At 31.6% G+C, this 18,418-nt stretch overlaps 2 protein-coding genes and 2 pseudogenes across 2 annotated transcripts; 2 read left to right on the top strand and 2 right to left on the bottom strand.

Moving 5' to 3' along the window:
• The first annotated feature begins 202 nt into the window (after positions 1–202).
• On the top strand, positions 203–3,450 carry LOC149889013 (uncharacterized). The gene is made up of 2 exons (XM_090089381.1): positions 203–487; positions 803–3,450. Exons 1-2 carry the CDS (start codon positions 469–471, stop codon positions 2,824–2,826), a joined length of 2,043 nt encoding a protein of 680 aa, XP_089945507.1. The 5' UTR covers positions 203–468; the 3' UTR covers positions 2,827–3,450.
• Positions 3,451–4,800: 1,350 nt separating this feature from the next.
• LOC149889012 (uncharacterized) lies at positions 4,801–6,065 on the bottom strand (annotated as a pseudogene).
• A 1,664-nt stretch (positions 6,066–7,729) lies between these two features.
• LOC149889011 (uncharacterized) lies at positions 7,730–9,780 on the top strand. Its single transcript, XM_090089404.1, has one exon. The coding sequence runs from the start codon at positions 7,900–7,902 to the stop codon at positions 9,682–9,684; it is 1,785 nt and encodes a 594-aa protein (XP_089945530.1). The 5' UTR covers positions 7,730–7,899; the 3' UTR covers positions 9,685–9,780.
• Positions 9,781–11,420: 1,640 nt separating this feature from the next.
• LOC149889010 (uncharacterized) lies at positions 11,421–13,529 on the bottom strand (annotated as a pseudogene).
• Positions 13,530–18,418: the final 4,889 nt, after the last annotated feature.

Raw genomic sequence — 18,418 nt, 5'->3', positions numbered from 1 at the left:
GGTTTTTTGCATTTTGTAAAATATTTATTCATTAAAAATAAAAGTGTTAACAAATATAAAAATAAAAATAAATGTAAAATATTTATTAATAACAACCCTAAAAATTTTTTGGCGCTATTTTACTTTCGCCTCCCCCCCCCCACCCCCACCCCCCCACTCTTTTTTTTTTTTTTTGCAGATAATGTGAGATCGTCGCACAGTGGAGTATTTCAAAGTAATAGTCGATCAAAAGTCGATTACAAAAATTTTGTAAAAGTGTACTATTAACTATATATCATGAAAGATTTATAAAGGCTACATCACTAAACAACAATTTTAGTGTTGCCCACTCCCCCTTCCAGGTATAAAAAAAGTTTAAACTCGGACTTCGCGTGAGCTCATTGTATTTGTTTTTTACGCTTCCTGTCAAATACAACTTTTAAAAGTATTATTTAAGCTTGTATGCTGTAAAACCTTTAATAAATCACGATGAACGTTGAAGAAGAAGGTATGTACATACAAAATAAATATATAGTTTCTTCATTTTACTTAACAAAGTGAGATTTTTTAAAAATATATATTCGAGACTTAGATTGTTTGATTTTTTTTTGTAAATACTATATTCAAAATTGTTTTCGTATATGAATTAAGCCGAATTTAGCAAAGATTTTTTATGTAACTTAAACATTAGTTATTCTAGTTAGGATTTTTGAAATAAAATGTTCCACATAAATCTTCCATTTTTTAAAATTTAATTTTGATTAAATAATACGACAAAAACGTTGTCTTTTGTATAAAAACTTATTTCTTTTTTTTTTTTCAGAATCCCAACCAAAGGTGAAAGAGATGACTAGAAAAGAACTCTACGATGTTATGAAACAATGCCCAAAGAAAAAAATTGATGATAAATTTGTGTTTTTAGAAGATCATCTCAAAATTATTACAAAATGTACTGAAAATGAACAAAGTTCACTAAAAAACACCTTAAATACTTTCAAGTGTCATTTTAAACAAAAATGGATAGCTGCTAACTACATAGAAGAACGTTTTTTGAAGCACAATGAACTATGGCTCAATGGTATCATAAGTTTACCCACCTGTATAATAAAAAGGCCTGGTCGACCATCAAAAGATTTCGAGTTGTTGAGTTCGCCAAGCAAGAGGCGTAGAACAAAAGCTTTGAGAGACCAATTATCTTATGCACAACTAACCTATGCTGCCCAAATGAGTCAGCGTGATGCAGGACATTGTGATGCGTCTAGAATAATGAAAGATATTTGCTGCTCACCGGAAAAGGCAAACAAATATAGAGAAAACTTCAATTCCATTCAGACAAATGTTATAAAAAAACACACACCATCAGAAGCATTATCAATTTTTGTGGAAGCCAATATGACAAGGAGACAATATGAAATAATTCATGCAGCTAATAAAAACATTTATCCATGTTATTCGCTTTTGAAAGAATCAAAAAAACAATGTTATCCTCCACAAGAGTCAATGACGGTTTCAGAAACATGTTGTGAAATTAAACTACAAGATATTCTAGACCACACAACTAGACGCTTGTGTGAATATTTGGATGAAGTTTTGGAAACCTTAAATGAAGAAGAAAGAAGCAATTTAGAAATGTTATCAAAATGGGGTTGTGATGGCTCACAGCAGCAAACATTTAAACAAAAATTCCAAAATAGTACAGATAGTGACTCTAACATTTTTCAAAGTTCATTTGTGCCTCTACGGCTTATTTGTCATATTGGTAGCCAGAAGATTATTTGGCAAAACCCTGTGCCCTCTTCTACAAGATATTGTCGCCCAATTCGAATTCGTTTTATCCATGAAACTAAAGACATAACAAATGAAGAAATCTGCTATGTAGAAGATCAAATAAAAAACTTAAAAAAAACTGAAATATCGAAGTTTTTAGGTGGTATTATACATATAAAGCATACCTTGGCATTTACAATGGTTGATGCAAAAGTATGCAATGCTGCAACCAACACGACATCTACTATGAGGTGCTATATATGTGGACTAACATCAAAAGACTTTAATAATTTAACCATTAAAAACATAGATAATCCAGATGCCCTTAAATTTGGTTTATCGATATTGCATACAAGGATTAGGTTTTTCGAATCTTTACTACATTTATCATACCACATTCCCATAAAAAAATGGCAAGCGAGAACACAAGATGATAAAATAATTGTAGCTGAAACAAAAAAAAACATTCAAAACAAATTCAAAGAGAAAATGGGGCTGCTGGTGGATATTCCAACTGCAGGTTTTGGAAATACTAATGATGGCAATACATCAAGAAGATTTTTCTCAGATCCTCAAACCTCATCCTGCATTACAGGAGTTAACATTGGACTTATTAAAAATTGTAGTATCATTTTGGAAACCCTGTCAAGTGGATATAAAATAGATATCAAAAAATTTGAAAAGTTTGCAGAACTGACAGCAGAACTTTATGTTGAAATTTATGGATGGTATCCAATGGCTCCTACAATGCACAAGATATTGAGACATGGTGCCACAATAATTGATCAAGCTATATTGCCTATTGGTCAATTATCGGAAGAGGTGGCTGAGGCTCGAAACAAGCACTTCCGTGATTATAGACAGAATTTCTCGAGGAAATTTTCAAGAGAAATTTGTAATAGGGATATCATAAACAGACTTCTGTTAAGTTCCGATCCTTTGTTGAGCAGTGTCAGAAAGAGGCTCAAGAATAAAAGAAATGCTATTTCCAGTGAGGCATTAGAGTTCTTGCAACCAGAAACATTGAATGAACTACAACAATATGAAGAGGAGGCATCTAGCGAAAATGAATCAGACTAATGTTTATTTTTTATCGTTTTTTAAGTATTTTTTTTTTTATTTTATGTTGTTTTTACCTTTATAGTAGGGTTTATTTCACCTTTATAGTATGTGTATTTGTATATTTCCTTTGGTTTAAGTTGTTTGTATTTGCATCACTTTTTAAAAATATTTTTACTTTTAAGGCATTTAATGTTTTAATTGAAGTTTAACAGTTTATATTGTTGTTTAGTTTTTTTTTTAGTTTTTTTTTTTAAACTTCTTTTTGTATGGTTTATATGCAAAAGTGTGTTTTGAGTAAAAAAAAAACCTGCACAATTAATTTAAATATTATATTATGATTTTAAACTACTTTTAATTGTTTATCTAATTGTTAAAAACCATAAAATAATTTTGATCAACTTTTTACCATAAATACTCCACTGTGCGTCGTTTAAAACTAAGAAAACTTATAAAGCTTGGTTTCCAATAGTTGTTGAAATATCTTATAACAATCGTGCAACATTCGTTTGATTTGTTGTGCGGTAAAAAAAAACTGTAAACAAACAAAAAATGGCCGTCTTAAAAAAATATATATTTTTAAATTATCGACTTTTTGTTATACTTTTAACTTTAAGACGCCGAAAAAACGTAAAAAAAAAGAAAGCATATGTTTTGGGTCAGAGAACTATTTAAAAAACGCGTTAAGCAAGGTGCGTTTAGTTCTTTGGTTCAAAAAATGATGCTATTTGATAGGGAATTTTTTTATCGGTACTTAAGAATGTCTCCTAACAGACTTAATTACCTTTTGTTATTAATCGTATCTTCAAACTTGTTGAAAATCCGAAACTTGTTGTGCTATACTGGAAGTTCTTAAAAAAGTATTTCTCAGAGCCCCAAATAACAAAAAAGAATGGCAAAATATAATTAAAGAGTTTAATCAGAATTGGAACTTCCCACAATGTATACGAGCTATTGATGGAAAGTATGTACGCATTAAGGCTCCTGCAAAATCAGGTTCTTCTTTTTACAACTACAAAGGATTTTACAGCATGATTTTATTAGCCATTTGTGATACTAAATATTGTTTTTCAATGGTTGACATTGGGGCTTTTGGAAGGGATAATGATGCTGCCATTTTAAATGCAAGAACATTTGGTAGAGGATTTAATAAGAGAAATTTTTATTTACCGGAAATTTCTGATATCGATTCTAAAGTTCCACCAGTCCTTGTTAGAGATGATACGTTTGCACTTAAACCATGGTTAATGAAACCATACCCAGGTAAAAATCATGCCGTTCAGCATAGAGTTTTTAATTATCGCTTATCAAGAGCACGGACAACAATTGAAAGTAGCTTTGGAATTTTAGCTGCTAGATGGAGAATTTGCAAATCTCCAATTAAAGCAAAACCATCGAAAGTGGAAAATATAATAAAGGCTACTGTCTGTCTTTACAACTATTTGCGTTTAACAGATGGAGCACATTATATCCCAACTGGTTTTGTTGATAGTGAAAGTAATTCAGGAATTGTTATTCAAGAAGATTGGAAAAAAGAATTACAAGATCAATCATGTTTGCATAATTTCTCGAAATTAAAAAAGTAATAGATCTGCATTTAATGGAATTGCAATAAGAAAAACTTTTAAAGATTATTTTAACTCATGTGAAGGAAGCGTTTCGTGGCAAGTGGACTATATTAAACTATGTGGCCATAATCCAGTTAAAAACTAGAGTATATGTAATATACTTAAATAAACTTTCTTTTAAATGACACTATGACATATTTAACAAAGCAATACTTTTTAATTTTTTTAAATTTTAGATATGCCCCAATAGTTACTTAAAAGTTAATAAAAGACGTATATTATACTTCCATGATTTTATTTAAAATGTGTAGTTTTTCACCTTAATTGGTTATACAAAATAGTAAGTTAGACTGAAATATTTACATTACTTATTCAAATTAAAAGGTTAAACAGAGAGGCTAGATTGTTTCATCTTTATCTGGAAACTCTAATTTGAGAAGAGGTTTTTACAAAGCATGGTGACGGCTCCATCTTGTGTGTTAGAAAAAAAGTGCATGATTTGAACTTTAGCCAAAGCTTTGGAATAGTTGTTTAATCGCTTTAGCTGTGGAATTAATGATTTCATGAATAAATAATCTTCATCTTGCTCTTCTTCAGTAGGATTTTTAATTCTGGAGTTAATTATTTCTAATGTTTTTACTAAAGTTTTGTGAAGTAAATCATTAGAATCTAATTTTTTTCTTTTTCTTTTAGTTTTGTTATTAGTACGAATTATCGATTCACTTGACTCTACTTGCACACAAGAATTTATATAATCGTTTTTTTCAGTCACATCTTCAGATAAATGATCATTTAGCTCCTTGTTCAATGGATGATGAATATTTTCTACTTGCTCACAAACCTCCTCAACATTTTCCTCCAAATTCGTTGTTTCCAATCTGGAATCAGAAGGTGAACAAGTATTCGATATTGTTTCACGATGTTCTATAAAAGCATTTAGCCAATCGAGCTGAAGAAACTAAGGTGGAACTGAATTCCTTCCAAAACCTGGTGGGATATTTCTTTTTGATTTCAGACACCTTTCATAACTACTTCGAATGCTTTTATATCATTCTTTCGCTTGATTAGCAGATAAGTTTTACAGACGACCAATTTCTTCCCATGCCATTTTTCTTTAAATTCCTTATCAAACTTGTCACACAAAACTGGAAGTTTTTGAACTTCGTTCATAAAATCAGCCTTAGAGATTTTTTCTACCACACAAGATGGAGCCGTCGCTATGCTTTGTAAAAAATGGCGATATTTTGTAAACTTTATCGTTGTACAACAGTGTGGTTTCCAATTAAAAAAAAATAAATTTGAATTTTAAAAAATAAAAATTTGTTGTACAACCGACGTTAAGTTGCGCAACTTACTCTAGAAAATGTTTCCATTATAAAACAAAGTTGTTGTGCAATAAGCGTCTGCGTCTCGGAATAGTTTTCTCGAAATGAACCGGGAAAAGCGTAACGAGACGAGAAATTTATCGGAAAAAAATAGCGAGACAAAAAAAACGATTGCCCCGGAATTAAGTTATAAACCGGGACATATATTTTGTCTCGGAATTTAAAAACTGTGTCCAGGATAATTACGAAAAGTTACGAAAAAAGGGCGCGAAAGTAAAATAGCACCAAATTTTCGATTGGCCTTACTTGTGGCACATTTAGCGGATTGATCTCCTTGGCAACATAGTTCGAGTTTTTGTCCATCCATTCAAAAGTTGCATTTGAGTAATGGATACTTGCTATATCGGGCCATAATACTGATACTGATATTCGGGATAATGCTTATGAAGAAACGGAAGAAGTCTTTTCATTAAGCATTCCTCAATATATAGCATTTTGATGGAGCATGAGTTGGCTTAAAGAATAAGTAGAGTTGATATACCTACAATTGAAATTGCTACCCATACAAGACGTTTTGAAAGGAATTTTTCTTTTCCTGCATGTTTGAAGTTTTCCAGGCATTTCCATACCATTAAATAAGAAATGTTTTTCTTCGTCGATCGCTGTCTTCTTTTTTTTCGTAAAGATAATTTACCAACTTTCGACTCAATTTTTTGGCTTTCAAAGCTTGACCATCACTTTATTTAGGAGTTTTTGTCCGCTTATGATAAGAAATTTGCATTTTTGATAATTGGTATGAAATATCTTGATGGCGTTTTCTAAATTTCTGGCCCAATTTTCGTTGACTCACTCCATATCTATTGTTTACCAGTCGCTTGAGTTGAGCTCGCTTAGTCGGTGTAAATGACAAGTCTTCAAGTCTTTTTCTTGTCTTTTATTGTTCGATCAGTGTGCAACTTATCAAAGACCTTCATACAAAGCCTAACTTGGTCTAAAGTTACGCTACCGAACGATGAAAAAAACCTTTCGTTAAATGAACTTAATAATTTTTTGGACTTTCGTTTGCCAAATAAACGGGCCAAGTTAGGCGCAAAAATGTTTTGCCTAACTTGACCTGAAGTTACGTTACCGGAGGATAAAAAGGAAAAAATTTAATAAGAATTTATACGATTTCGAAATCTCTTCAGCCAAATAAACGGGCCAGGTTAGGCGCGCCTAATATGATCCAAAATTAGGCTACCGATAACAAAATTATAATCCACTTTACAAATATTTCTTAAATTCGGAAGCCGGTAAAAAACGAACAAGATAGGGACTTTATACTTATAAAAACTCCTTAGATATCGCTAATTTACACCCTAAAAATCACGAAATAAAATTAGAAGGCTATTTAATTAGAAAGTGTTAACCAAAAAAGATGTTAGCCGACGCGCCTAACAAGCCTAACCCGCCCCTGATCCTTACTTTAAAAAGTGCTTAACGGTTTCTGATTTTTTCATTTTTGAATTTTTTGAAACAGAATTTTTAACACTTTCTCGAAGATTTTCTCTCCTGGAAAGGTTTAACCTCATTTTTAAAAACATTTTTAAAAATTATATTTTAGACACATTGTTGATTGCATATTATGTAAAACTAAACATCTTCATGTCGATTTTGAGAAAATGTAAAACACCATATGGATCATCAATATATGAGAAAAATTATTTGAACTTTTGTCTCTTAACGTTTTTGCCACCCGTTATGTACTAAGTTAAATCGAAGGGTTAGTTTGTTGAGTAAATAATTTTTTCAAAAATTGCAAATATTATATACTAACTCGTACTCGTATAACAACCGTTTTAAGGTGGCTCACCCCCATTAAAAATCAAAAAAAAAATTTTTTTTTTTTTTTTGAATTATGTTATATTAAGCATCGAAGTACAAAATTCATAATATATTTTTACTATTATATGCTTAAAAAGTAACAAAAAATACCGTTATTGTGGTTAATACAGTTTCCTACTCCTTAGCAACGCCATAGCAACGGTGTAAACAATAAATTTATTCATTACTTCTTGAAGGTTTTAACTTAAAGTTTTGAACTATTTTTCAATGTTAGATCTATTATGCTTTTCTACTGTTCTGTAAAATGTAATATTTCTTAAAAATGTGCTCTGTATCATTAATTCAATGTAATTTAACTGAAAACTATCTATCTGGATATGGCGAACAAAAGGAATAAAATTAGAAATTTAAAGAGAAAATATCATGGAAATAGGTATACAAGGAGAGCAGAGGAAGTAAATGGTTGTAGCAGGAAATCAGAAACAACAAGTGCATCAAAGCTTAAGAAAAAACATAACTTTAGTGCTGCAACAAATTGTGATTCCGAAGTTGACAATTTTTTCTTTATTTGTAACTTTAGAATTATTAAAAATATATTTGAACAGTATTCCACATGCAGTGAGTGTAATAGCAAGCTAACTTTTTTTCATAATGAATCTATACGTATGGGATTTTCTATTGGAATTATAATACAATGTTCAAACTGTGACTTTGAAAGTACATTTTATTCATCACCATCTGTAAATCAAAGTGTTTCTAGTTCAAAACCATATGAAATAAATTTACGTGCTGTTATGGCATTTCGTGAAATTGGACGTGGTAGAGAAGTTATGTCTACTTTTACTGCTATAATGAATATGCCTCCACCTCTTACGAATCACAGTTATAATATTACAAACAATAAACTACATAAAGTTTATAAAGAAAGCAGTTCTCAGAGTATGAAAGCTGCTGTATCAGAACTAAGGGAAATTATAAATCCAAATGCTTCTGATGATGAAATTATTGACTGTGGCATATCAATAGATGGAACATGGCAACGTCGTGGGTACTCCTCCCTAAATGGTGTTGTTGCTGGTCTTTCGCATGAAAATAAAAAGGTGATTGATGTTTGTTCTTTATCTAAGTTTTGTATGCAGTGTGAAGTACATAGAAGAATTAATAATCCTATTGATTTTGAATATTGGAAAGCTACACACACTTGTCAAGTAAATCATTTAGGCTCAGCAGGGTCAATGGAAGCTGCTGGAGCTCAAGAAATATTCCATTCGTCCATACAAAAGTATAATTTAAGATATACTAAGTACCTTGGAGATGGTGACTCAAGTTCATTTTCTAATGTTGTTAAAAGTAAACCATACGGTGATTATGTTATTGAAAAGCTAGAATGTATTGGCCATTATCAGAAAAGAGTAGGCTCTCGTTTGCGTCAAAAAATTAAAGATTTTAAAGGCAGGTTGTTAAGCGATGGCTTAAAAATATCCGGAAAAGGAAGGTTGACCAATAAAACTATTAACACAATGCAGAACTTTGTTGGAATGGCTATAAGACAAAATAAAAATAACCTACTGAGTATGAGAAATTCTGTAATAGCTGTACTTTACCATTGTACAAACTTTCCATATGAAGTCACTCGTCATCAATTTTGTTTAAAAGGGAAAAGCAGTTGGTGCAAATGGCAATCAGATAAAGTTACGGGTAAAACAAGCTATAGACAAAAAATAAATTTACCTGTAGCAATTATGGAGGAAATTAAACCTATTTTTCAAGAATTATCAAACCCTGAAATGCTAAGAAAGTGTTTACATGGGATGACACAAAACTGCAATGAGTCATTTAATGGTTTGATATGGCAGCGATGCCCTAAAACTACTTTTACTGCAAGGAAAATTCTTGAAATATCTGTTTATTCTTCTATTTTAAATTACAATGATGGATTTTCTTCTTTAAGTTGCATTTTTAAAATGCTTGGGTTTTCTGGAGGTGTTTATTTTGAAAAAGGAGCTTTCAAAAAAGATAAAAACCGACTATCAAATATGTCAAGAAAATCGACTGATGTTAGTAAAACACGAAGAAAACATATAAGATCAATAAACAAAGGTTATTTAGACATTGACAAGGAGAATGATGATATGAAATCTTATGCTAGTGGCAGTTTTTAGTAACTTTTTATAAAAAAAACTTTTTGTTTTTATGTTTTTTTTTTTAAAATGTGTTTTTTAAGACTTTCTTATTTTAATATATTTTTCTTACGAAAACGTTAATATCTTCAGTTTGGTTAAAGCTTTTATCTTCAAATTTTCACAGTATGTTGATTAACTTATTTATGAGGGCTGGGACTAGAATTATAACATTTTAAGCATAAATAAATTAGTTTGAATGTAGTTTGTTAGACTGACACAGGCACTAAATCAATTTCTGCACCTTTATTGCTGCCATTTTAGTTTTTTTTAACATTTGAAAAAAATTTTAGTTCCAGCCCTGGAGCAACTATTTAGATACCATTTGGCAAAATATGGTGTATTCAGTGCAAATTTTACTCAAGATATCATTGTTTTAGCTAAGGTAAGATTTTAGACAAATTATGCTGACTCAGCATCAAAAAATGGAAATTTCATTTTTCTTTTAAGAAGTTTAAGTTTTAATAGAATTTCCTTATATAAAAAATAAAAAACAAGTTTTTAACCTTTATAAATAAAAAGTTAGATTTAGAGGGGGTGAGCCACCTTAACCGCGAAAGACGAATAATTCGGTTAATACTCGTTTTTTAATAAAGCGAGGTAATAAGTTACAAGGAGTAAAAATTAAATTAAACATTTTTTTTTCCAAATATTTTTTCACGAACTTTGTTTTTGCTGTATCAAAATGCCAAAATAATCCTATATATGCCGTTGCTTCAAAGAGCTAAATTTCCAAAATTTATATAAAATCCTATAATGCCATACGGCGACGCTGATTTTCTGAAAACATGTTGTTTCTCTTTTGAATAAAATGATTCATTTTTGTTCTCTAAAGTAAAACCCATCACAGCAACAAGATGATTCTTTTCTTTAAATCTTCTGAAATGGTATTGAAAGCACTGTAAAATTACAACTAATATTTTTCATAAATGAAATTACATTTTAATGACACTTTAGCTACTTATAACTTATCACTCATGAATATTTGTCATAACTAATACTTTAAGTCATCACCAATGAGGGATTGCTATGGGGAAAATATCATCAATTAGTCAATTCTTTCAAATGACTTTTCACTGCTAAACTTGTATAGAGCGATTCGCTGCGCATAAGTATAAACAGATTTATGTCAATTTACAAGTTATTCAATTTCTTCAACAAATTGCAATATTACATGCAAATTTTTTCAGATTAACAGTATTATAAAGGGTTGTTTTCAAGATTTAGAATATAAATATGTTTAAACTAAATGTGTGAATTAAGTATGCATAAACAACTCATAAGAAATGTTTCAAAAATTAAAATTTGCACAACTTTCATTTTTCTTTTTTTCAACTTAATTGAAAAAAAAAAAAAAAAAAAAAAAAGCGGAAATCATTTCTCACTATTTAAAGAAAGATTAACTCGTAAACTCAATGATAAATACTTCTACCAAAGCATTTTAAACGGAATCAAGCAAAAACTTTTATTGAAGTGCGAAATAACTTTATTCATCATAGTTAAAAGACAAGCATGTCATCTGTCTTTTTATTTTACTTTCAAGTCTGTACAGCCTTTTGGAACATTATTGAATGATAAACTGCATATTATATTATGTCGCTGTAGAACTAGGGTGTGCAGCTGCCGCATTTGGCACCTAAATTGCGTTGTAATTTTATTGTCAATTTTGCAATAATAATAACTTAATTTTATTGTCAATATTGCAATATATTGCGATATTATTGCCCAATACATTGATTTTCAGTGTTAAAAATTTGAAAGTTTTGAAGCGTTTCTAAATAAAAACATTTGCACCAACTGTGATTTTGTAGGCAGGAATTTTGTGTTTTTTTTCCAAACGATGTTTGCAGCATTTTTCTAAGTACTCTGACTGTTGTCGCATTGAGGAGGAACGAAAATGGGAAAATGTTTTTTTCGAATTGGTGGGGTAGTTTTTATCAAAGAATACTACTCCAGCTTCAACTTCTTTCCACCATACATTAATGCCTTCTACTAAATAGTCAGCTGATTTTTCTAAAAGTTTTTAATATTTATTACTACACTTTTCAATCCAAGTAAGTGATTTTTTGGTGTCATTAAATAGACTATGTAATGGTTGGTAGAATTTGTGAAGTATTGAAACACCATCACATAACTTTTTTCCTTTCTTTAAATATCTTTTTGCTTGGTTGCGGATTATTCCACTAAAAATAACATTATCTGAATGATGATTAGAAGATGCTTTTGTAGACAGTTTCAAATTTTGAAACATTGCTTCTTCTTTTTCCACATTAGACGTACGACCTGCAAACAATCTATACTGTAGTGGAGCATGGGATGTGATTGAGTGATAGTATGCACCAAAGAATTTTTGCTTGCTATTTTTTAAATTTGCTTCTAAATGTTCTTTTATAATTACTGCAAGTACAAATGTGGTATTTATTAAACGAAGAATACTGCATGTTGATCTAGATTCTTCTGGCATATAAAGGATGTTTTGTATTTCACACAGAGTTAGTAAAAATTTAAAAACAAAGTGACCAACCTTGTAATGTTCTAGAAACCAGTTAGTAACTGTTAATAACCTTTTTCGACAGTTTGCAGCATATTTTGCTTCAATGCCATTGAAAGAGCTTTTAATTATATTTTCTACAATCTTTTTTTTCTACTAAATATAGCAATTCATCAAATATATTTTTAATATGTTTTGAAATACCATGCATTGGTTCATTATTTAAAATTTCATAGTGTAAAAGATTTAGTTGTGCTAAAGAAAAACCTGTTTTTTTAACAAGAAGGGCAGGGAATCCTAGCACTCCATGCATTTCATTTGTCAATAGTTCCTTTAATATTTTGACAGATGTATTTGATGGAAAATGGATATTTCTTTCATAAAGCTCTTGTTCAATCTGATCTTTTTTTAGACATGAATATAATTTGGTTTTTCCTTGGTTTACTGCCAACTGTGAGGTGTTACTTGCATTTATATGGTCTATACGATTTTGTAAGGAAGTGTATGGGAAGCTTAGTGATATAGATATATTATTAGAAAGACCTGCATGCATGTTGCATGCCCAACAAAAATAATTACCACTCTTCTGTTGACCAGCTTCCAGTTGTGCTGCTGGATTGTCACCTTTGAATATTCGTGCAACATCTAAAATAGGTGTTCCCTTGAATTCTAAGGTATTGCTCAATTCAAAAATGTCATTAATCCTGTCATCTCTATACAAAAGTTGCTGGTTGCTGGAAGGAGATCTATTAAGTATATATAAATAAGGCTTTTCGACCTCTGCTTGAACATTTATTTCCTCTCCATACTTTTGTTCATATTCAACGCTATTTAAAATTATGGCTGTATCATACATTACGCTAACAGTAACAAGAAAGTGAGTGTGATTAGATATATTGGAGCAATCATGCTAAAACATTAAATTCCTTGTACTTTCGTAAGTTTTAAGTATATCTATCAGCTCTTTTTTAGTTAGGGTATCATATTCATCTTTATATTCTTGAATATTATCAAGAGCATCAACAATTTGCTGTAGAGAAAGTGCTTCTAGTTTATTATCGTTTCGAACTTTCATAAAAGTCTCAAGGACTTTGAACATATTTAGTCTTATATCTTTCAAGGAAATTTTTCTGCCTTCAATATGAACCCCTTTTTTTGTAATTATTTGATTTTCAGATGATATAGGGTAAAGTGAGGTTAACTGGGTACAGGTGTTAACTGGGCCACTGGCTGTTCATACTTCTGCAGTTTGAATACACCGCTTTTATTGATGTTTCCCAAACGATCCACTAGGTGGCACTACTTGCTGCTGATTTTGAATGCAAATGGCAGCCATTTTAAAATTTTATTAAGCATTTGTTGTTCTTGGAAGTCATATGTATTGTTTTACTGCAGCGTTAGAAAGTTGATAGAATCTGTGTTTATCAAGCTTTGTGAGTTTTAATAACTGATTTCTGAACTTTAATATAGTGCCTATTTGAATAATTATCACAAATTACGCAAATATTTAAAATACTGGTAAGTTTTTGTAAAAATATGAATTTTGATATAGTGGGGTTAAGTGGGCCGGCTATTCATGTGGTTATATGAGACGGCCCACTTAACCCCACCAATGAAAAATTAATTTAATATAATCATTTAATTAACATTTATATCAACTAATAATGTTTTTTTTTTATTCCAGTTTATAAATAAATTAAATTAAAATGCCCCGTCAACGTCAACGTACCACAACGCACAGATCGTATTTCATTGATGCTTTAAAAACGGCAACTGAAAAAATTATAAAAGGAGAACTATCGATAAAAAAAGCAGCGGCCAGTCATCAGATACCAAAAAATACATTAGCCAGGTATGTGCTCAAAGTTAAAAATACACCTGATGGAGTTAAGGTTAATTTTCGACCATCAAATGAACATTTACTCGTTTTCAACTCAAGTGAAGAATTGCTATTGAAAAAATATATTCAAGATGCAGTCAACATGCACCATGGACTTTCATTTACCCAAGTTCGTCGCTTAGCTTTTGAGTTTGCCATAGCAAATAACAAAAACGTGAAATGTAATTGGACAGAAGAAAAAATGGCTGGAATAGAATGGCTGCATTCATTTATGAGACGACAGAGTTTGGCGCTAAGAACCCCCGAACAAACTAGTCTTAGCCGTTGCACTAGTTTCAATAAAACTAATGTTGGAGCATTTTTTTCAAATTTAGAAGGTGTTATTAACCGATTTAATCTACAAGCACAAGACATTTTTAACTTAGATGAGACTGGTCTCACAAGTGTACATAAACCAGTAAAAGTTTTGGCTTTAAAGTGGCAAAAGCAAGTTGGCCAGGCAACGTCAGCTGAACGAGGTGTCTTGGTTACAGCATGTTGTATTGTTGGAGCTACAGGAACTGCAATACCTCCATATTTGCTGTTTCCCAGAGTGTTTTTTAAGGAACACATGATTAAAGGCGCACCTGTTGGAACAAAAGGTGCAGCAACAAAATCTGGATGGATGATTTCAGATATTTTTATTGATGTCCTCAAACATTTTGTCGATCACGTAAGACCTACAACAGACAGTCCAAAGTTGATATTATTAGACAACCACGAGAGCCACTTAAGTATTGCTGCGTTGAATTATGCAAAGACTAATGGCATAATGTTGCTGACCTTCCCTCCGCACTGCAGCCATAAGTTGCAGCCTCTGGATGTGAGCGTATTCGGTCCCTTAAAAAAACACTACAACAGAGCCTGGAATGATTGGCAAACCATCCTGCGACTCCAATCACAATTTATGACATAGGAGAATTACTGGGGACTGCTTTTCCGTTAGCATTTACGCCAAGGAATATTTCCCAAGGGTTCAAAGCAGCAGGAATCTATCCATTTGATTCCCAAATATTTACAGAGGAAGATTTTTTAGCTGCAACAGTTACAGATAGACCAGATCCAACTGTTTCAGATACAACCATTGAATCGACAACATTACCCTCAACATCAGTATCAACCACTATAGAAATACCAACCTCACTAACTGACTGTCAACTTATTTCTCCGGAACAAATACGACCATTCCCTAAAGCCGGAATGCGTAAAAATAACAGAAAACCAAAGCAGAAAGGAAAGTCTGCTGTTTTAACGGATACTCCAGTCAAACGGCAATTGGAAGAAGCTGCACAAATGCGTGCAAATAAATCTAAGCCAAAGTCCATTGCCCCAAGAAAAGAAAAGCGTAAAATATTAATAGAGTCCAGTGATGAAGGATCATCAGAAGTAGAGTATGCCGATTCTTCATCGGATATTTCAGAATTATCTTCTGGAGAAGATACGGATGATTTTAACCAGCCCATAACCATCGATGATTTCGTGCTTGCTATGGTGCACGGAGCTAAGAAAAAGTCTAGCAGGCACTATATTGCCAAAATAATTTCGAAAACGCAAGATGGTTTTCGCGTTAAGTGGCTGAAAAATCAAAATAGGACAACAAAATTTTATATTACAGATGAGGAGCTGACCTTCGTTCCTGCATCCGATATTGTTCGAAAATTGCCAACTCCTCTATTTCACGGAGAAACGGGACGATTCGCCAATTTATATTCCTTTCAATTCGATTTTTCCAATTATTCCATTGTTATGTAAACATAGTGTTTTATTAATGTTTAATAGTTGAAATATTCATACAATTTTTTCACATCGAAGGTGTATTTTTTCACTAATTTGTGTTTTTTTATTGTATAATTTTATTGTTATCACGTTTATTTTGTTTATTAATTCTATCTTTCTTAACTAAATATATTATCAAAATAAAAACTAATATTATTGTAGTTTCACTAGTATGTACCCAGTCAACCCCATAGGGTGGCCTAGTTAAACCCGTCACTGTGGTTAACTGGACCACGGGACACATGTCTAAAAAATGCAATATTTACAAGGCCACAGCATATATTAACTAATTCATTTGAATTTATTAGATGGAATATTAATATTCTCAGAGTTATGAAAAGAAAAAATATTGAAAAGCAGTAATTTGTTACAATTACATCACCCAAAAAAAAACTGTACCCAGTTAACCTCACTTTACCCTACATATATATATATATATATATATATATATATATATATATATATATATATATATATATATATATATATATATATATATATATATATATATATATATATATATATATATATATATATATATATATATATAAGTTGGCTCTGTAGTGTAACTGTTGCATTTAATTAATGTGTATATTGTCCAAATTATAAAAAATGCATACATCATTTATAATTAATGATCATTTGAGCTGGTAAGAACTTTAATGGTATAAGTTAAATTTTCCTCAATTTGATATTTATTAGGTTTTATTAAATTATTTTATTTGGTTATGTAAAAAAATCCCTACATACTACTTCACCCAGGGGTCACTGGATGAACTAATGACTTATACCAGTCCTAAATTTAACATAATGACGCATAGTATATATAAGGAAAAGCGGGTTCTGGTGCATTGATACATTTCCTATACTTAAGGATGCATAAAAAATGGTGAACACTTCATATCATGACAAAACCAATACTTAAGAGTCGTCTTTAAAAATCAAGAAGAAGTATAAAAATAATCATTTTATTTATATATCAGTTCTTCAAGATGCCTGTTCTTCTTTATTGCCTTGTTTTGTAATGTCCGATAGCCATAACCATGCATGCAATTTCTGCAAAAATGAAGTTTTCTTTTTCCTTTTGTTGTTGAGGAGCCGGCAAACCGACTGAAATTGTTAATAAGGCAATAATGGCTGTTGTCTTTGTTTGAAATATACAGCAAATCAACACAGTGCTTTCGATCATGAAATTTGGATATAAGCATAGGTTGAGGCTTATTCATTTCATAGTGAAAGACGTTCACGCTGATGTCAGGATTATTCACTTCAAACTTTTTGATTTGAGTTGTCTTTACAGGAAATTCCATTCCTTCCCAATTCAACTCTTCTGATTTTAAAATAAGATCATTGTCAATTCTTTCATTGTCTCTATTTTTAAGATTCAACGCTCTGGTGACGCACCACTTGAAGCATTCATTGTCGTTGTTTACCATGTTAATGATAGCCTTTTTGTTTTTCAACTTGAGAGGCAGCTCCATGTAGGAAGAGCCCTTGAAAGGTTCATAATCAACAAAGCTTATATCCATTCTTAAAATCTTTGACAAGACGCAATTGGATCCCATCTTGTTGTAATTAGCGCTACGTTCCAAGATTTTTTCTTCCATTTCAGTCATAAGCTCTCTCACATCATCACCCTCCAATAATCTTCGCGCATTAGATGAAAAGTTAGCTGTCTGAGTAGTTTCCTCACCAGTCAAGATGTTTACGCGAGTCATTTCACAGACTAAAACAATTCTTACCTTTGTGTTTCTTTCTCCTTCCATGGTTTGAATGGCAGACTCCCTTACCAAGTTTAAAAAAGGAACAATGTCTTGATAACGAGAAGACGGCTCGTAAGAAAATACTCTGGTGGAGCGCTCTGCTGAATGCTTAGTCATATTAAACTTTACTATAATTGGTTTTGACACGGGCTGTTTGTACACTGTTTTTAATACAAGTGATTTGATAGACTTTATCTTTTCATCGATTTGCTTCACTGATTCGCTTACATTCTTCTTGACTACTTCAGGAACGTAGGGATCTATCCATTCTTTAATATCATTAAACTTAGTTTTAACATAGGACGCCACACTTTTTGTAGCTGCCGTCAGACTTGAAAATAAAGGTCTTGGTGCTGGAACCGGTCTAGGTGTAATAACGTTTGTTGAATCTATAACCGGTGTGTTAAGAATAGAGGGTTCATCTCTTATCATCCTATTTTGCAAGAGAGCAGAAGTTTCGAATGAAATCAAGTCGTCAGACCTTGGTCTTGGAGCAGGTACAGGTCTTTCAGAACCAACAGCAAACCTTACTTTTGTCGGCTTTATTGAAACTTTTGTCGGCTTTACAGAAACTTTTACAGGTGGATGAACAAACCTTACTTTTGTCGGTTTTACAGAAACTTTTACAGCTGGTCGAACAAACCTAACCACGGTAGGTCTTTCATTAACAGGCAAAGGTCTCGCCTCAGTCGTGCGTCTACGAGCTACAGGTTGAGGAGCAGGACCACTTCCAATGATGGTAATATTTAAAGCTGCAATGAGATCAGCTTTTTTCATTTTATAGATACCTTTGATATCATCACGACC

The sequence above is a fragment of the Hydra viridissima genome, unplaced genomic scaffold, assembly GCF_058129835.1.
Source record: "Hydra viridissima isolate aposymbiotic clone 2 unplaced genomic scaffold, HvirCarnegie_v1 scaffold_5, whole genome shotgun sequence".
In the NCBI taxonomy this organism is placed as follows: Eukaryota; Metazoa; Cnidaria; class Hydrozoa; order Anthoathecata; family Hydridae; genus Hydra; species Hydra viridissima.
This window is presented reverse-complemented; position numbering and strand designations above follow the sequence as displayed.